The sequence below is a fragment of the Condylura cristata genome, unplaced genomic scaffold (genome assembly GCF_000260355.1).
Source record: "Condylura cristata isolate star-nosed mole 26May11 unplaced genomic scaffold, ConCri1.0 scaffold00019, whole genome shotgun sequence".
NCBI classification, from domain to species: Eukaryota; Metazoa; Chordata; class Mammalia; order Eulipotyphla; family Talpidae; genus Condylura; species Condylura cristata.
The window spans coordinates 32,997,155-33,018,033 of NW_004567120.1; the positions used below are offsets into that span (position 1 = coordinate 32,997,155).

Below are 20,879 nucleotides of genomic sequence, written 5' to 3' on the forward strand. Positions count from 1 at the left end.
ATTCCACTTCCAAACTTAAAAGCTCATAACCAGACCTATCTATGATGAACATGTGGGATAGATGGGAGAACCTTTAGTAGAGTGGTTTAAATTGTTTGGGTCTAAAATTAGACCGCCTGAGTTCAAATCCTAGCTGTCAGTGCCATTAAGCCACAAAAACTTGCTGGGCTTCTCTGAGCCTCAGAGCGCTTGTCTGTAGATGGAGATAAGAGCAGCATCTGCGTCATGAGGCTCAGATGAGAAGGTCACATGGAAAGTGCTCTGCTCAGCTTCTGTGGGTTCCTGGCATAAAGGTACCGATAAATACCACCTTTCATTATTCTTTATCACCATCATCATTATCCTTTTACCTCTGGAAGCCTTTTAAACTTGACCTGTGAATGTAATAAATTCTTCCTTTAGGATTCCATGCATCTGAGGTAACTCCCTGTTCGGAACCTCTAGCCTTTGGGCCTCGCAGGCTGGAAGCTTTGTGATATCTTTTACTTTCTCTCCTTCAGGCCCGTGGTCTGTCTGTCACCAAGTCCTATTCTGTTGGTTGAAAATGTTACTCAGTTAACCCCTTCCTCTTTATTCCCATCCTAACTCAGGCTCTGGATTCCTTCAGGCCTGGATTACTAGACAAATCTCCTAACTTCTCCTTTTCTAACCTAAGATTCTCCTTTCCCCACTGTGTCTTATTTGCCGCTGCCCAGTCTCATCTTCCTGTTCCCCCGGCCTTGGAATCTTTAATGAGTGTATTGTCTACAGAATCAAGGCAAGATCTCTTCTGTGACCTTCAATCCCCTCAGAACATTTCGGTTCCATAGCTACGCAATGCCAGCCACACAAAATTTAAGATTTTCTAGTAGCTGTATTAAAACAAAAAGTGACATCTTTGTTATGAATTTGATTTTACTGGAAATGTTCAAACACATCACTTCATCATGTAATCAATATAAACATAATGCAATGTTTTCATTCTCTTTGTTATCCTTCAAAGTCCTCAAAATCCCATGTGTCTTTTACATTTACATCAATCATCTCAATTCAGACTAGCCATGTTGTAAGTGCTCAGTTTCCACTTGTTTCCACAAAGGGCTACTGCTTTAGCTAGTGCAGATCTAGAGTGGGGCTTGCCACTACACAAACTAAGAGAGACCTAAGGTTTATTTCTTTCTGGTTTGTTAAAACAAAATAGATGTGATGATACCATGCATCTTTTGTAGGGTTATCCTAAGCAAATGTGAAGTGTGAAAGTGCTTACACAATATAAATTCAGTAAGAATGCATGGACGTTATCAGGAGTAAAGTTTTTACTGACAGGATCTGTAGGTATCTTTGGAATACTTTGAAAGAAAAGACTATTAGGAAAGAAAGTTCGCTGTCCTGGATTCATCTTTATGAAAAGAAATCAACTCCAAGCAATGAGTAGGGAGTATAAATATGTCCCTTTCCCTCTAACTTTTCATAATTACATTTTTGGAAGAAATGTGTCATATTAATAAGATTCCCTGAGCACTTAATCTGTAGACCTCCCCCCCCTTCAATATTCTGAGAAATGGACGTAAGGGTAATTAGTTTTTCTTTTGAAATAGGAGCTAGAAAGCACCAAATATTTCATAGGCTGAAGTAGGTGCATTGTTCACATTTCTCATACTGTCTATTTCACTGCAAAGAGTTAGAATTAAGGATGCCAGTGATTCTGATGCATAAACTATCTATAAAATGCTCTTAATTCATATTACAAAGGAAACAAATAGCAAGTATTCTGACAAATTGATGAATGAGAATACTAGTAATCAGAATTATTATTACATTATTTACAATAATGATGAGTTATAATGTATTGATACTCAGCTTATCCCAGCTGTTTACCAAGTCAAGTAGTCCACTAATTTTTCTTTCATCATGTCTTGAACTTTATGTGGCTCCCATGAATCCAGTACTTGCTGGAGCTACAACTGTGCATTCTCAGCATGGATGTAAGATTGCTAAATCAAGGAACCCCAAGAAAATCAACTTATAAAGTGGCTTCTGGATGAAAGACCCTACCATTCAGAGGTTTGCCCAAGCCAGAACCCTCAACCTGGTGTATTACCCTTTCTCCCTGGCCCATCCCTCTAATTAGCTACTAAATCCTCATGACTCCACTTCTGACTTTCTTCTTTCATCTGTAGCCTCCTCTGCATCCCCACTGCCCTAGCTCAGGCTTTCATCACTCTTCTCATAAGCTCTTGCAACAGTCTCCAAACCAGTTTCCCTGCCTCCAGCTTCACCCTCCCTTCCACCCCACAATTTATTCTCCAACTCCCAGCAGAACAATCTTGCTAAAATACAGATCTGATCATGCCACTCCCCTAATTAAAAACCTCAGGTTCTTCCCAGGGCCACCAGATAGATCCCAACTACCGAGCATGGTGTGCAAAGCACTTTACAGTCACAGCCACATTTATCAGCCTTGCCTCTGCCAGGCAGCCAGGTCAGCGAGCCCTATGCTTTTGCGGCCCATCTCTTCTGTGGACTGTCCTCGCATCAGTGTGGGGAGACTTTTAGTCTTCTCTTTGTGCCATTAGGTTTCCTCACATGCCCCGTCTTCTGTGAGAAGCCTCCCCTCACTCTGGCCGCTTGTTCCTTCAGCCCCCATACCTGCGCTCCTTACTCTGTCTGTCCGGGGCAGGAGCTCTCAAGGTCTGCTTCCGCTCACGCCCAGCCTGTCGATAGCGTTTGACCCAGTGTGGCACAGTCAGTCCATAAAAACTTGTTAAATAAGAAAAGAATCAATGTATCTGCCTCCACCCAACAGTACACCTTTCTCTTCCACCCCAAAGAAGAAAGTTAATTTTTAAATTCAGGGTGATTTATAATCACCTGCTGACATTTAGGGACAGATGGTCCCTGAGTTCAGTGGTTCTATTTGCATTTTTTGACTTGATGTTGGTGCAGAAGCCATACACCTCAGTAGAAGTTAAACTATGAATCTTAAATTTTGATCATTTCTGGGACTAGCAATACTCGGTATGATACTCTTAAGGGATGCTGGGCAGTGAGCTAAGACGGCTGCTCAGCCACGTGATCAGGAGGGTAACAGCCAACATTCTACAGTGGACTGTGTTGCCAGTGGTTCTGGGAAATTGTGTGTTCTGTTTTTGCCCCCATTGTGTCTACGATTGCTTATCTGTCTCCGAGCTGTTCAGCACTTTATTATAGAACAGGCTGGTGTTAGATGATTTTGCCCAACTCTAGGCTAATGTTGGTGTTTTGCAGATGTTCAAAGCAGGCTAGGCTAAGCTGTGATGTTCAGTAAGTTAGGTGTAGTAAAGGCATTTTCCGCTCGGATGTTCTCAACTTACAGTGGGTTTGTCAGGGCATAACCCCATCATAAGTCAAGGAAAACCTCTGTTTGATGAGGAGAACTTAACTCATAATCCTTCCTTTCAACTAAGGTTTAGTTTATACAGTTCAGCAAGATTCTCTTTGGGACATAAGGAATTGCTCTCACAGGTGACTTCCCTCGAGGTAGTAAAAGTCTATAAACACTCTGGCCAACGGAACACATGGAAAGTTTCACCTTTGGCTATTTTGACCCTAGGATCTGTTAAGGATACTTTAAAAAATGAAATCATTCTTTAATTTTGCAGAAGCCCAGACTGCTGGGCCCCACTGCACGTTTACACGCTTGTGTGCTGCGCAACCCTAGAGGCCATGCTCATGGTTACAGTGTGAGTGACTCGTCTTCAGGGCTGACCAGCAGCCCGCATACGGAATCCCAGTTTATCTGCTCTTCTTTCTTTTCAGATAAGAAGCTAACAGATTTGCTCAAGGTCATGCAGATGCTTCACCATAGGCTGCAGCCAGCAGTCTGCCCCCTTTCTGCCTGTTGGCATTTCTGTAGTCCAGATTGCTAGAACAAATAGTGTTTAGTATAGTTGTGTGGACAGTGAACAATATGTCTTTAGCTAAGTCTGAAGTTTATCTCTATTATTTGCTCTTACTGCCCACCTCTAGCTGCTGTGGCCTGGTTGGTATGATTTCACCATTGAGCGTACCACACTGCTGACCCCCACGGTGACCAAGACTCAAGTGACTGTCCCATCAAGTTGCCAAACTACGCTGAACTGCTCCCTCCCTTGCTGGCCTATTTCTCTGTCACTTGCTGTTAGCTACATCTTGTTATTTGGCCTCTCTCCTTGGCATTTTGTGCTGCTTTCTTTTCTTTTTTTTTTTTTTTTAAGATTTATTTATCTATGCATACAAGAACTGGGGTGCAGGCCAGAGGTGTGGGGGCTGAGAGAATTCACAGAGACAGAGTGGGGAGCAGAACAGGCGGATCTACTGAAATCCACTGCTGAGAGGTGCAGCAGGTGAGGCAGGAGAGATCTGCTGCAACATGTGGGTCAGCTCTCTGGCCAGGGATCGAACCCATAGCTTGATAGCACTGTGTCTTTAACCCCTGCACCACCAGGGAGACCCCTGTGCTGCTTTGTTTTTATAGCCTTCTCCTCTTACTCTAGATTTGGGGCTTTCTGAATGCTTGAAGATGTCAAATGGGTTGTCTCCAAGTAGTTGTGGCTCTATATTCCTATAATTCCTCCTGGACTCTCATTTAATGTGAACATATTTTTGGGAGGAAGAATCTGTTTAGAAAAATTCATGTAGATCAGATCACTCAGTTGTCTCTATCAAGTGTAACAAATTTAAAAAATAAGTACTCCTTCCCTCCCCCTTACTCCATGGCCATCATCAGTGTCAAGGTAAGGTAAATAACTGAGGCCTTTTGTTAGATTTGGTTGACCCAGAATAGAAAACTGGACCTCTGGAGCCAAAGCCCTCTGGTCATATGGACTACTGTGTTGCTTGCTTTGAGTTCTTTGCTCTTGATCAATAATGCTGGCAGATCTTTCTGAAACTGCTTGCTTGAGTTCCACGTGATCAGTTGAGGTGGAGAATTAGATTAGGAACTATTAATTAGTTACAGGCTTGATAGTGGGTGTTTAGTGGTTGTTTGCATCATATGTGTTGTTCATTGTATAATCAGAAATTTCTTTGTAAATGTTTGGTTTTCAGGCTGGTTGGAAAGAAAATCATGCAACATTCATGAGTGAACTAAAAAATCTTCAGGCATCTGGACTGACTACTCTTGGTCAAGCTCTAAGATCCTCATTTGATTTGTTAAATCTCAATAGATTAATATCTGGAATAGACAATTATGGACAGGTAAAAAATTTTTGAATGAGTATGGCAATTTATTTTGGTTACTTGGGGGTAAGAATTTTAAATTCAGCATGGTTAAGTTTTCTGCTCCTTTTCATAATCTTCAAGGGGGGGCATTCATATATCTTTTAAATGCAAATTTTTAAAAATAGATCCCTCTATTTCCGAGTCTTGTATGTGACTTGGTGGTAAAATACTTTAAATTGCCTACCCATCAGATCATCAGACATTTGAGAGTGGGATGAATAAGTTGCTGAGAAATGTTTGAACAAGACAAGTGAAGAGACACTTTTAGTGTCCTGACTCCCTCACCCCTCCCAATTCAGTGGAAAAGCTCTAGAATAAGAGGCAGGCAGAACAGTCAGAGCTGTGCCACCACTGTCCTCTCCTACTGCGAAGGGTGTGCTCACGGTAACCAGAGTCACTTTCCAGGCGGCAGCGCCTAAGTCACTAATGCCCCCGTCAGGATTTTAACTCAGATCAGTGGATTCAGTAGCTTGGATGCTGATGCCATTATAATCTCTTTAATAGCTTTCTTCTACGATTACTTGGAAAGCAGAGAAAGAAGCTGTTGTGAGTGCTCTGGTGTGGGGACACCCTGAACAAGAATCCCTCCATTCATTCCGAATTCCACCTCTTCAGGGACGGTTGATTCCCACCCACTTCAGTCCCTAATCTTTTCCATATACTTGAGACATCACTGGCAAGGCAAATGTAGAAGTTGAAATAAAATGTCATTACACAGCTCTAATATATTTTAAATATATTTTAGGGGAGAAATCCATTTTTTTTAGAACCATCTATTTTAATTACCATCACAGATGGCAACAAGTTAACAACTACTGCTGGTGTTCAAGAAGAGGTGAGATTTCATTTATTTAAATTTCATTTAAATGGCAAAGGATATGCAGCTCGTTCTGTGGGAGGCATAAATTTCCAGTTAAGAATAAGTTTGATCAAACCTTCCATCTTGGTAATCCTTGAAAGATTGCTTCACTTTATTGAGTACATGGAAGAAAAGTGAACTCTAATTTATTTTTGTATGCACTGTTGTGATGAGCATTTCAAATTTGCCTTGTTAGCTTCATCTGCCTCTGCATTCTCCTCTGCCTGGAAGTGAACTAACCAAAGAACCTTTTCGTTGGGATCAAAGGTTATTTGCCCTGGTGTTGCGCTTGCCTGGGTTGGCTGTGACTGAGCCAGAACAACTAGGGAGCGTGCCGACCGATGAGTCTGCCATCACACAGATGTGTGAAGTCACAGGAGGTATTGGTCATACTTAATATGCCTACGGGAGGAATTCAGGGCAGCACAGAGCAGTTTTTCTGAAGTGCCATTCCTGGTATCTTGTTTTCCTTCAAAACTTTTTAATTCTGCTGCTTACGCTCATCGTTAGTGCTATGAGCTTAAGCAGCAGTTAGGATTAATTAAGTTATGTGTTAGGACTTCAAAGCTTGCATTATTAAAGAGTATTTTACTTGATCAACTTGTACTATTTGTTTTTCCTTCTACTATAGGTCGCTCCTACTGTGTTAGAACACAGAGAATGTTGAATCAATGTTTAGAATCTCTAGTTCAAAAAGTTCAGAGTGGTGTAGTTATTAACTTTGAAAAAACAGGACCAGATCCACTTCCTATTGGAGAAGGTATGGTTGATAACATTTTTTTTTTTTACTCTAAAGTGGTATATAAAAAATGGTTTGGGATTGACAAGCCATTACATCAGTCACAATAGACACAGTCTTTACTATCCACATACATTCAGGTAGTGGCAAACACCATCCCGACAGCAACCTTTTCCTTTGGTTGACATGCCAGTGACCAAATTCTAACAACTCTAATGTCAGATCTTCCTAAGAAACTTTCTCCTCTTCCTATCCATTTCATATTCCTTGGTCCCAGTTTTAAGTCGATAATCATTCACCTCTGTTCACGAAGTTTCTGCAGATTCATGATAGAGTTAACACTTAACTAGTAATCTGGGGTTGGTCTTGTGAGCACCAGTGTGCCAGGCTATGTTTATAAAATTTGCATTTGTTACTACAGGTCAGCAAGAGATTGTGAATGTTTACCCAGGAAATGCCAGTTTTCTGTCAGAACCTGTAGCAGTATTTACCAGCCACCTTTTAGCTGCGAGCCTTCTATCTTCAAAAGAGGTTTTACAGAAAGTTCATCATCTCAAAATACACGAATGCAGAGCTATTTTTTGCAGCGGGAAATGTAATTCTCCCCTCACATTAGACCTGCATTGCAAAGTGTCCTCATAGCAGTTTTCTATGCTGTGGCCTCTCCTCGTTTCTGTTAGTTCACACACATACTCACTAGGATGCCTCTCATTACCACCATGTTTGTCTGATATGATCCATGCATTTTAATTTCCTTGTACATAATCAGTGGTAGCTGCCGAGGAAAGTAAGAACACGTTTCTCTCTGAAGAGGAGGGTCCTTGTGGTTTCTGAACTTTTTGCTATTTCCCCCCACCCCGGGTCCCTTTGAGAAACTGTTGGAAGAATAGAGACGTCCTCTCCCTAGAAAAACAGACACAGGCCACATATAGACACTTGTTTTAATTTCAGTGGTTTCTTGGATGACAATTTAAAAACACTTGCCATCAAAGAGAGGCCCCACAGTCTATTTTAAATTAAATTAATTGTGCAGGAAGGACATGTTACATTGCTAACTACAGACTGCTTAAGCCATCATTTTGTGCTCGTTACCTACCATGAACTATCAGCTTTCATACGGAAGCCCTACTGGGTTTGGTGCCATGGAAGTAGCTCAGATTTACGTTTTAGCTGTTCCAATTCCCATTTGTCTACCGTTCTTAATCTTTGAGATTCTGATGGAATTTGAGAATTCTCCCATCAGGAAAAAGCACATTCTCAGCATTGTGAGCCCAACTTAAGGGAATTCTCTAATGGTCATGCATCAACTAACAACATTCTGGTCAACAGCCGATCACATGCATGATGGTGGTATCAATGGGCTACACTGGGGAGCCTGGTGTGTAGCAGGCTTGACCATCTAGGCCTGTAGAAGTACTTTCTGTGATAACTCATGGAACGATGACATTGCCTAACAACGCATTTCTCAGACTGTCCCGCCATCATTAAGTGAGGCCTGACTGCACATGTGTTCCCTAGAGCTTCATGGACTCCCGGTCACTCTCCTGATCTAAAATAATTACTTGGCTAAAGTAATACTTAATAAGTAAACCAAATGATGTATAACTTAAGAAAAATGAGACTCACATCATTAAAACATAACTTTTACAAATATAATTTAGACACATGAATCATCACAGTAAAGGTGATGCAACTCTTGTTCTAGAACGGGCAGGACACATGAAAATATAATTAAATAATTCATTAAAAGTTTCAATAATTCAAAAATGCATTCAAGATACATTATTGAGATGATCCAATGCCCAGTTTCCATGGAATGTTAATGGTGGACATGGAAATGTAACAGGCTGACACAGTAGAGTTGATGCGTTTCCTCCCCCAGCCCTTTACCTACATCGTGTCGCCAGCACACCTGTCCCGTGGAGTGAATGCGGGTAGTTTTTATCCTGTGACCGCTGACTCTTTCCATTGAATTGTGAATGAGTATCGAAGTAGAATTTATTACCTATTTGGCAGATTCCAAAAATGTAAAGTTATACCAGGGACTGAATAATTTCATTTGCTTAATTGGAAAAATAGCTGTAGTGGTTTGGTGTGTTTCATTCATGATGTGTCCAAATCTCAGAAAAGTGAAAACTAGTTTCATAATAGCTTTTCATATAACTGCATGTTTTGGTAGTAGGTTAAGGATAAGGGGGTGGAAGCTGAATCAGAGGGGATAGATTAAATGAAAAGAGTTGCTGGAGAGAACACTCAGAAATCCTGCTAGTCACTCTTTTTCTTCCATTTCTCAGGAATCATGGTTTTGGTTTTGTTCTCTGCTTTGTTTTCAGCTGAAAAAAATTTGTACGAGAAGATCAGCAGCTGTGAAAAGAAATTCATGCCTCAGTCTGTCTTTTGTTTAACTTTTAGATGGATGTGTGGATTCAGCTAGGCCAAGCAATTCATTTGCTGCCCAAGCATGGCATAGTTGTCATAAGCTCATTTACGTACGACCTAATTCTAAAACTGGCGTTCCTGTTGGACATTGGCCAATTCCAGAGTCTTTTTGGCCAGATCAGAATTTACCTTCACTAGTAAGTGTCATGAAACAAAGTGGTAAACATTCTGGATGTTCCGTGTTCTGATCACAGTAAATCTTTGAACATAGCTTTGAGGCGTTAAAGCCGTGCCTTTATCTTTTATGGACACTAGCTTGTACCCAAGAACAAGAGAGAACGACTTTTCTGTCCAGGCATTTTTATTCTTTCTTTTGCCTTTGCCACTTGAACTGTCCTCTGGAAATTAAAGCGTTGTTACTTTGATGTTGTTGCAATCTGTAACTTGGTTTTTATTTCAGAGCAGCTGACTTGATTTACATGGTAAGTACAATTTCTAAAATTTGCTGGTATTGATTTCCATGGACAGCCCCAGGAAATGAGAACATAGTTTGCACCTTAGATAGGCTCTAGAAACATTCAAAACAGAAATCATTCTGTTTCCTCCTAGGGAGTCATTGCACACCTAATGGGACTTTGTGGACCTTTTTGTTACCAATAAATTGTGTGTCTTGGCAGTGTACCTTATAATGATGGGTAACTAAGCAATACTTTCGGAATGATCTTTAAGCAAGGGCTGTCTTTTTGCTCACTGTATTTGGAGAGGAAGGTTTGATATATCGCTACCCCTAGTACCCAAGAAATGGTCTTTTGGGGAGGGAAGGATGGTACGCAGTAATGAAGGAAACTCTGTGAAACCCCCAGTCTCTCTCCCTCTCTCCAGGCTATACTAAAAAAAGTCAGAGTCCCTCTTGTGGTGGGGGAGGAGCGGCACCAAAGATCACTTCTCTAGTTTAGCACTTGCGTGCTTCACTAATGTATATTACATCTAACTTTCAAAAGTGTCTAACATGAGCTGCATTTCCCCGATTACTATTTTTAGGCTCCTGCATTTTTTCAGGAGTGGCCATGCACAACAATCTGAATGTAAGGCTGAAGAGCCATTTCCGCCCTGCTGTGAGTGAGGATAAACCCTTCCTCCTGCAAGTGGAGCTCCAAGATGGCTCTTGTCAGTGCAATGCCCAGCTGCTCTCGGTCCCTTCCGGTTCCAGAGTGAATGTTTTACTTAGGGACTTACTACCCAATGGCTAGTGGTGGGGCTTTGTTCCTGCCTTTTTCATAGGTTTAAATCTAATACACCAGAAATATGTCTCAAGTTTAACTCAAACTGATACCAGAAAAACCTGGAATAAAAGACATTCGGTGTTACGCGTGGCTCATGCTACCATTCCTCCCACTTTAGAAGCACATTTAAGGCCTATTTATCCCAGTCCCCAAAACATCTTAATAGGCTTGTAAATTTCAAAAGCAAATGATCAGGGACTTGCTTTTTATAAAGAAATCAAGTGTTTTGTTCCGTTCATATTAGCGTTACAGCTCTCCCAGCAAGATTAGAACACTTCTCATCCTTGTCCTGGGAACTTGTTCTTTGCCTCATCTCCCCAGAGTACATTACTGCCCTCGTTTTCCTCTCTGGTGTTCTCCATTCCCACAAGCAGAACCTGGTAGTGAGGTGGCTGCTCCATCAGTCTGCTCTGCTCTCCAGGTGCACAAGCCTTGGCAACCCAGCCGGAAATGTTCCGACTCCAGCGGTTCAAGGAAAAAATAAGGGTGTGAGAATTGCTGGAAAAATTCATGTGTGCCCTGGAGTTGGGACAACTGATGAGCTCTGGCCTGTGTTGCCCGTTCCATGCCTTGACGAAATTTCATCTTGCTTGTTAGTGGCTCCAAGCCTGCCATTACCTCATTAGGAAGTTTCATGGATTTCGTCTTCGCCAGTAACGCCTGGATGCTCTATAACCTCATGGTACAAATCAGTGAAGGACAGGTAGTCCTTGGGGAGGTCACAACATGGATCCAGAATTCAGGGTTCATCCTACAGATCATAACTTCTTAAACATATTCAAAGCAGTCTTTGTATTTTTCTGAAATTGTGGCAGGGGTCTTAAGATTTTCCTTTCCTTTCCCAATGGTAGGGAAAAGGAATCTGACACCCTCACCCACGGAAGCCAACATGATGCCCAAAGAGCAGGTGCTGTCCTTCTCCAAACACTAGTCTGTATCTCAGCTATGGTGTAATAAAACATGGAGGGGGGTGTCGAATTGTCAGAGATGTAAGCTTGCTGATAATATACGTATTTTCCCTTTTTGTTTTTTAGCCTCCTCGAACATCTCATCCTGTTGTGAGGTTCTCCTGCATAGACTGTGAACCAATGGTAATAGACAAACTTCCGTTTGACAAATATGAACTTGAACCTTCACCTTTAACTCAGTATATCCTGGAACGAAAATCTCCCCATACCTGCTGGCAGGTGCTTACCCTTAATTGTTGGCCATGTTTCCGTAACCTCTCTGGGTTCCTTGAATTGTTTTAAGAAGTTTCAAAGATTAATCTGGGAATAATTTCGCTGAATCTCTTAGTAATGTGCCTCACAAAAGCTACTGTGTAAGCAACAGAGTCATGCCAATAATTTCAGACTGATATGAAGCATCAGCCTACTGTCCATTACCAGTGAAAACAGTAAAATCTGATAAAATCTGTGGATTTGGAGATTTGGAGGACTCCCCTGAAGCCTCATTCAGAGACCCCACACTTAGAAAGCCTAACCATTGCCTTTAGCTGTGGATTCCTGAAGCAAGGTTTTCAGGCTTAATTTGAAATTGACAGATTGGATGTACAGGATATTTTTGGCAAAAAGAAAAAGAAATATAAGCCCGGAAGCTACTTTCACTTTAGTGTAATGGAACGAAACCCTCAAACCGTCCTGTGGTATCAAGTGCACGGGCCGTGTAGTGCAGGTTTTCTGGGATGAGGGAAATGCACAGACAAATGTATGCACACTGGCTCTTCCAGCCTGGCTTCAGCAAAGGGGCTTCCTGACTGGTTAGTAGATTCCACCTTTGCATTTTAATTCATAAACATCCAGACATGGCAGTCACAGCTCTTTTTATTTAGGTAGAACAAGTCCTACACTATGAGAATGTTAATTCTGTTTCTAAACTACAGCACCATACAGCAGCCAGTGATTGTTAGGTTCTAGTCACGCCAGAAACACTTTCAGGCTGCCATCTGTTCCATCCTGACATGTCAGTTTATTGCTACTAACTGCCTTTGGGCTACTTGAATTCTCCAAAATTGCTAAAACTGGGTGGAAAAGAAAGGGACAGGCATAATACAAGGATGGAGATGTGCAAGAAAGAGAACAATCTCAGAGCAAAAGAAGTGAGACATAAAAGATCACACATACGATTTTACTTTATGTATATTCAACAAGAGCTAAAACTGAGCTACTCTGTTAAAAGTCAGGATGGTGGTTTCCCTTGGGAGTGCAGGGTAGGAGCCAGAGATGGACATGAGGGAGTTTCTGATCATCTTCTACTTCTTGGTCTGTGTGCTGATTACATATGAACATTCACTGATCTGTATACCTACAATTCCTACATCTTTTTAAATTCATGTTTCTATTTCAATACAATTCACTTAAAGGTGCTACAAATGTAGAGACAAGGCTTTTAGAATCCTAATTTCAAATCAAAATAAGAGGTTTGAATTAATGAGTTGGAAAAGTATTTACAATAAAAGCAAATTGCAAATTGTACTTTTCCCCAAAAGTAAACTCTTTTCTATATAGCACATCTCTTGAAAAATCTTATAAAAAGAAACTTTAAAAATCCTGTCCTCGTTCCCCACATCACCCTCAACTATGTGCTGTCTTTCTTCTGTGCCTTATGTTATTTGGCTTTAAAGTAGTTTTAGTACAGTGACTTATTGAGTGTGAAAAAGAATAAGATGAATCAGGAGCCAGGAAATTTGGCAAAATCATAATGGAGACTGGATTCTAATCCTTGCTCTGCCACCAGCTATGTTACCTTGAAGTGAATCCTTACTTTCACTGAGCTAGCTGGTCTGCCCCTCATGATTTCTTTGAACCCCCAAATTCTATTAATTTTCAGGTGGTAAAGAATTTGGACAAGCTCCAAGGACTTACGGGAAAGAAGGACAGGAAGGGAGGGAGGAAAGGAAGCAGAGAAAGAAAGGGAGTAAGTAAGAAAGGGACTAAAAACAAAACAGCGTTTTTCCTTTCAAGAGAATCAGTCTGACCCTTGATGGCCGCATGCATGAAACTTTTTTTATGCTTCATGATGTTTTCCCTCTCTTGTAACATGGACACTTAGGAAATAGGGGGTAATCAGACATTTTTTTCCTTACAGTTAACCATTTCTGTTAAGGTTCAAATTAAGACATGGGATCCATTAGCTGAGGCATGTTTTAACCTAACTCACTGTTTTGTGGAGCCATGAATTTTATAGGAACGACCTATCCTTAGTTATACCTAAATGTAGTAAGGATTTAGTGGCCCATTAGGTGACATTGCTGGTTCCAGAGTTGGACTTTTTCAACAGCAGTGGTTAACTGTTGTCTTACATGATTCTTTTGAGGGACATTGGAAAAGGACACTGTCTATAAGTCCCATTATTACTAGTGCCCTGATTTGGGCAAAATGTGAACATGGAACAGAGTAGCTAGAAGACTCCAGCACAGTATAGCAAGTGTATAAGGGCTGAAAATATGATTTATGCCAACTCAGGAAGATCAACCAGGAGTAAGTTCTGTGGAGTGAAGATTAATGTCTTTAGTGTTTGCTCTACTAACACAAATTACAAGAGAAACTGACTTCCAGATGAGCCAAAGTACCTCTTGCCTCAAAATAATTAGCTCCAGTGCCTGGCTTGTAAGAAGGTACGTAATAAATATTTATGAAATGAAAAATGAGTAAGCAGGTAGAGGAATGGCACAAGGCAAGACTCGCTAGTAGCGCATGAGCAGTGTCAGTATAATCCTTTCAATGCGCTTTGTTTTTATAATCAAATGTTTTAGACTTGGGACCACATTCTATTTTCCTAAAAGTCTCCACTCTGATTCTTTTGAGAAGTCAATTTGTTTTCATTGGCTGGCCTCACTTAGCAGTATTTCAGCCCCATTTTCCATTGTGCTAACCAACTACATATTTGGGTATTGTTAATAGAGCCTGTGGTCTCTGAATGATTACTGCATCGTGCAGTTCATTTCTTAATATAATTAAAAAAGCATTGCAAGCGGGACATTCCTATTTAGTGTGATCTACTTTGACATAACCACAGGTCATGTCACTTAATGTTACAATGAAACTGTACCATAGATGTCGCTGTGGGATGTTGCTGTGAGTTTGTTTTCCCATAAAATCATGTTGTTTTAAGTGTACATTGCTTCATGTTCTTCTCAGGTGTTTGTTACTAGCAGTGGAAAATACAATGAACTTGGATATCCATTCGGTTATTTAAAAGCCAGTACAACTTTAACTTGTGTAAACCTCTTTGTGATGCCATACAACTATCCAGTTTTACTCCCTCTTTTAGGTAAGTGAAATCTGCCATCTACTCATCTTTCAAATAGGACAGAAATGAATAATAAATAATGGAGTAACAATTTTTTATTGGCATCAAACAATTTTTTTAAAGATTTATTTATTTATGCATACAGAACTGGGGTACAGGCCAGAGGCTCAGGGGTGGCGAGAGGCTTCACCAGAGACAGAGTGGGGAGCAGAACAGGCAGATGGACGAAGCACACTGCTGAGGGGAGCAGCGGCCAGGTCAGGAGAGGTCTGCCACGCCATGTGGTCACCTCCAGGGCAGGCGAGAATCAAACTCATGCGGAAGTGGCTTTAGCTTCTCAATGCTGAGCTTTAACCCGCTGCGCCACCAGGGAGGGCCCAGCATCAAACAATTTCTAATGGTATCAGGATATATAAAAGTTTAAGAACTGAGTTGGAAGGATGGAATTTGTGTACTGCTTCTGCTTGGTTCCTTTTCTTTTTGTTGTTTTTACATCAGACAGAAGAGACACTTATTCTTCAGTACATGCTTCTTACACTGTTCTTGAGGTTACAGGCCCCAATGCTTCCTCCTACCAACCCATTTGAAGTGCACTTGGCTTTTTTATAAGCTAGTTTGGGCCAAAAAATAGCACTGATAGTGACGAATGCTGCAAGGATCTGAAGGCTTTCTTCAGAAAACAGGGCTTCTATGGGCTTGCACTCATTACCCCATGAAAGAATATGAAGTGTTCTTGAGGCATTGGTTTTAGGCAGGATAGCAAGTTAAGGAAATAGGGACAGGAGTAAATTATGCAATAACTGCACTTGTAAAAGCCACGGTTTCATGGCAGAATTGTAAAGGAACAACTCCAGAAGATGTTACTCATATTGCTGAAGATGTGTGTGAGGATTTTTCTCATTTAAGAAGCCACATCTAAAACGATAAAATAAAATAAAAAGCCACATCTGTTTAGAGTCACATGGTACCATGCGGCATCGTCTTATAAACTTATAAGCATTTTTATTTGGTAGGGTTTCTTAATTTTTGTGAAAAGGATGAAAGCTTTACTAAGTTTTAATGCGCTTATTTAAAGCATGAGATTTTATTTAAAACAAAAGATTTTTAGTGTTATAAATCTTTATATACTGAAAAAGCAACTTAAATACCACAAGTTAAGAACGAATCAGGTCTATTAGCATGGCTACTTTGCATAGCTTATCCTCTTTATTTCTTAGTCCAATGAAACAGTATGCTCTGGTAGGTGATTGTCACTACTATGCACTTTGATTTAGATACTTGGGATTAATATGACTGACAATAAAAAGTATCTATTGTCTGCATTTGCTATATTTCTTAAGTATGTCTTTATCATTTTTTCACAGCTACAGAGTGACAGATGACACTAGATAATCATTACTTACACTGTAAACAGTATTAGTTTTCTATTTTTAAGTATGCTTTATATTGAGGTAATTGTAGTTACATGAATTTGATGAAATAGTAAGAGATAAATGATATTCAGATTATATACAGAACTTCTAAAATATAACAGCAACAAAAAAGCAAATAATCTGATTTTAAAGTGAGAGAGGATTTGTAGACAGTTCTTCAAGGAAAATATACAAATGGCCAACAAGTATGTGAAAAGATGTTCAACATCATTAATCATTAGAGAAGACAATTAAAAACCAGAAGAGATTGGCTTATACTCATTAACTAACCACTGTAACACACACACACACACACACACACACACACACACACACACAGAAAGTAGCAGGTGTGGGCCAGGATGTGGAGAGATTAGAATCCTTGTCCATCCACTGTTGGTGGGCGTGAAAATGGTGCAGCCATCATGGAAAGCAATACAGAGAGTTCTTTAAAAATTAATTATAGAATTATCATGTGATCCATGAATCCCACTTCTGGGAACATATCCAAAAGAACTGAACAAAGGGTCACCAAGAGATGTTTGCACACCCGTGTTCATAGCAGTCTTATTAACAATATCCATGAGGTGGAAGCCATCCAAACATCTATCAATGAGTGAGTGGATAAAGAAAGTGTGGTACATCCATGCAATGGGCTATTATTTAGCCTTTAAAAAGAAGGAAATCCTGTCATACGGACAAGCTCAGAGGACATTATGCGAAGTGAAATGAACTCGTCACAAAAGACTTTATGCTTTATGATTACACTTACAAGGAAACTGAAATAGTCAAACTCATGGAAACAAAATGTAGAATTGTGGTTGCCAGGGTATGGTGGAAGGGGGAGTGGAGCTATAGCTTTGAAAGCACTGCTGTTTCATTTTAAAAAAGATTTATTTATTTATGCATACAAGAATTGGGGCACCAGAGACAATGGGGAGCAGAACAGGCAGACTGACTGAAATACACTGCTGAGGGGAGCAGTGGGCGGGTCAGGAGAGATCTGTCGCACCATGTATGTCAACTTCCTGGCTGGGGATCAAACCCGTGCTGCAATGTCAGCAGACAGCTCCATAGTACTGCACTTCAATCTGTTGCACCACCAGGGAGGGTCCACTGTATACTACTGGTTTGCAGTTTCAGTGCGCAGGGGCATTTAGTAAAAAAAGGAAATTTAATTCACACATATTTTATAACACCCAGAAATATCACTGTATCACTGCATAGTAGAATAACTGTCCATAAAGGTGACCCTTTTCTTCTTTTTTAATTATTTAAGCACTAAAAAAAAAAAAAAAACCTTACGTGGGCTAGATAAGTGAGGCTTAACTGGATTAGTCATAAAAATTAGTAGGGTGGTGGCCCTCCCTGGTGGCGCAGCGGGTTAAATAAAGCACAGCACTGAAAAGCTAAAGCCACTTCAGCATCAGTCTGATCCCCACCCTGTAGGTGACCACATGGCACGGCAGACCTCTCCTGGCCATGCCCGCTGCTCCCCTCAGCAGTGTACTTCATCAGTCTGCCTGTTCTGCTCCCCACTCTGTCTCTAGTGAATCCTCTCACCTACCCCTGACCCTGGCACCTCTGGCCTGTACCCCAGTTCTATATACATACATAAATAAATCTTTTTTAAAAAATCAGTAGGGTGGGGCAATTATCATTAAACCCTTTGTAAATGAAATGGAGGCTAATAAAGGTGATTTCTCGGGCCCTCCCTGGTGGCGCAGCAGATTAAAGCACAGCACTGAGAATCTAAAGCCGCATCCGCATGAGTTCCATTCCCGCCTGCCCCGGAGGTGACCACATGGCGTGGCAGACCTCTGACCCACCCGCTGCTCCCCTCAGCAGTGTACTTCGTCGATCTGCCTGTTCTGCCCCCCACTCTGTCTCTGATGAAGCCTCTCACCCTCCGCATCTCTGGCCTGTACCCCAGTTCTATATGAATAAATAAATAAATCTTTAAAAAAAAAAAAGGTGATTTCTCTAAGCTCCCTCAGCTAAGGATGTGGCTGAGCTTGAATTCAAACCCAGGTCTTCCTCTTTGAAGCAGAAATGAGAAAGGAACTAGATAAAATATGGATGGTGTGTGAGGTGTTGTCTGTATCATTTTATTCTCATGCTACATTCATCTCCTCAATTCTCAGAAGTTGATCAGCTCGTTTATTGACACCTCCACTGCACCACCCAGAGGCTGCATGTGAGTGGAGATCTAATATGGTAAAACTCATTTTCTGAGCTCCAGAGACGTGACTAAAACAGGACACCCTAATTGCTCTCTACACTTGCTCTCGACTGTGGAAGATTTTCTTGCTCCATCCCTTGTTTACAAAAAACCCAACAAGAATTAATTAGACTAATTGTGGGTGGAAAAGTGGAGTCATCACAATCGGCATTGTTAGAAATATTATTATTGATTCTGATGATCGAATCTTTCTTTATCTAAATGTCTCTCCAGTCTTGTGGTATTTAAAAATCAGCCTAATTCCCACAAGACTCCTCATAAAGACACAGCACAGCATAAGGGGATATTTCCAAAGTCTCTTGTTCCTTACTGTCAAGATATGACTAGTCTTCAAAGGACCTGCGTGCTACAATGAGCCAGAAATCTCTTCAGATCAGTTTTTCTTTGTTCTTGCTACCTGTACCAAATGAACAAAAGACCTACATTTCAAGACTCTCTAAATTCACTGAAATTAGTTTCAGCAGGAGTGAATAATTTATTATAGCAGTAAAAGGAAGAAAATATGTAGTTGTTTTCCGTAAAGGAATTTAGAAGTTCAAGAGTCCTGTGTACAGAAAAATTATGTATATGGTATGGGGATGATTTTTGTCTCTGGAAATAGCCATGTTTTTTTTGATAAAAGCCAATAAAGCCTGAAGAAGCAAAATAGAGACTCAATTTATAATATCTTTGATATTTATAGTAAATGTGGCAGGTTAATATTGAATATTCATATTTAATAATTTTGAATTATTACATTAGAAAAAAACATTCCTACCCTCAGGGGAAATAAGAGATAATTCAAAAATGTAATGCCTTATGTGTAATGTACTTAGGTCATTAAAATAATTAAATCTAAATGTGAAAAGATAGGGGCTGTCTGCTTATTTAAGGAAAACATCCAAGTTATGTTACTATACCTGCTACCCAATAAACATATTTAGTTGTACAGAATTTAAAACTTCAACCTAGCATCTCTATTTGCTTTTACTAGTGCCATCATCAAATTGTTAGTTTAGTAATTGAGAGACCTGAGTTCTGCCTCAAAATCCTGACAACTGAAATCAAAGAAATGAAGGGGCGGGAGGCAGATTACCTAAACAAATAACAGGCTGATTAAGGAGAATTGAAAACATAATTTAGAGCTTGCCATCATTGCCTACAGAATAGACTTAGCTTTTGTGTTCATATATTTTGTGGAGTATCCTACCTTGACCTTTCAGCAAGAAGTGTTAGACCCTCTATTTAAATAAAAGAAATATTCATCTACCAGTGAACATGGATTCCCCGCAGGTGAAAATTGCCAATATAAATGTTACTAATATTGAACAGGTCAGAAAAAATATTTCACATGCATCTGAGTCATTGTTTTAATATTCTAGTTTATGTGCTTCATAGACAGAAGAGGAATATGTATTTAATTTTCTAGAAAAGTATTGAACATAATTTTGGTTAATAGTACAACCACCAAAAGTGATAGATCAAGGCCAGTGAAAGGTTCATCAAATGCAGTGAAACCTTGAGATGTCTGGGAAGTGATATGATGTGTATGGGTGGCCTGATTTAGATGCTAGAATTTAGGGCTAGAATAATGTCATATTTTATTTGATTTTCTCTTGCAGATGACTTGTTTAAAGTTCACAAGCTTAAGCCAAATCTGAAGTGGCGACAGGCTTTTGACGGCTACTTAAAAACTCTGCCTCCATACTACTTATTAGTATGTATTTATGTGTATATATTTCTTAACTGTTTGAGAAATGATTCTTGTCACAAGAAATGTCATTGAACCAAAAACTTTACCCCTTAAATAAGATAGTTATGTATTAATTTATAAATATTTGTGTCGTCATTGTCTTCCCAGATTATGTGTAAGAACTTGGAGATACCCTGGCAGTGCATAAGAAAACTGTTTCTTTTATTTCCTTTAACTGCCATGGTCATTTGCATTAGAACACATTTCTATTTTGCTCTAATTAAAATTAGCCTCATGGAATTATAATTGGGGATGAGAAAATAGGTCTGGATTCATGTTCTATATTAATTTTCCTTTTTAACTCTAGAAATTGTGAATATGGGAACTGCCTCGGGGTGGGGGGGGGAGGGAGAAAAAAAAAGCCAAGGACATTCTGTTTATTTAGTGCTTGTAAAAAAAAAATGTGTCCTAGACACAATATGAAGTGGGGGCCCTGGTGGTGGCGGAATCCAAACAGAGTAAAAAAAAAAATTACTTGGCTTCATTTTGATTTTTACAATTTGAGGGAAGTATCCGTGATGATTTTGAACTGGCCACAAAATCTCAATCAAGATTATCCAAATTATTTCAGAGATGGACTGTGGCAAATTTTAAACCAAGTTTCTAGAGGTGAAAAGGCAGAGCTTTCAATGGTAGCGTTAGTCACTGGGAGGAGAAACTGGGATGTGTTCATCTTTGTCAGGGCAGGATGGGGTGGACAACAAAATGCAATGTGAAATGATATTTATGACTTGAGAATTAAGACTGAAAGCAATTGACCTG

General features: G+C 40.1%; 1 protein-coding gene across 2 annotated transcripts in view; it reads left to right on the forward strand.

The window, feature by feature from the left end:
- LOC101620555 (protein DDX26B) overlaps nucleotides 1-20,879 on the forward strand; it is a 54,082-nt gene that overhangs the window by 19,640 nt on the left and 13,563 nt on the right. The window contains exons 3-10 of one of the 2 annotated variants that reach the window (XM_012727026.1): nucleotides 5,047-5,196; nucleotides 5,966-6,055; nucleotides 6,276-6,459; nucleotides 6,711-6,839; nucleotides 9,231-9,394; nucleotides 11,515-11,667; nucleotides 14,620-14,752; nucleotides 19,987-20,081. In XM_012727026.1, the coding sequence (XP_012582480.1) occupies nucleotides 5,047-5,196; nucleotides 5,966-6,055; nucleotides 6,276-6,459; nucleotides 6,711-6,839; nucleotides 9,231-9,394; nucleotides 11,515-11,667; nucleotides 14,620-14,752; nucleotides 19,987-20,081 (1,098 nt within the window). Of the gene's footprint in view, nucleotides 1-5,046; nucleotides 5,197-5,965; nucleotides 6,056-6,275; nucleotides 6,460-6,710; nucleotides 6,840-9,230; nucleotides 9,395-11,514; nucleotides 11,668-14,619; nucleotides 14,753-19,986; nucleotides 20,082-20,879 lie in introns of those variants that run through there. The other variant, XM_004685834.2, reaches the window with a different exon arrangement.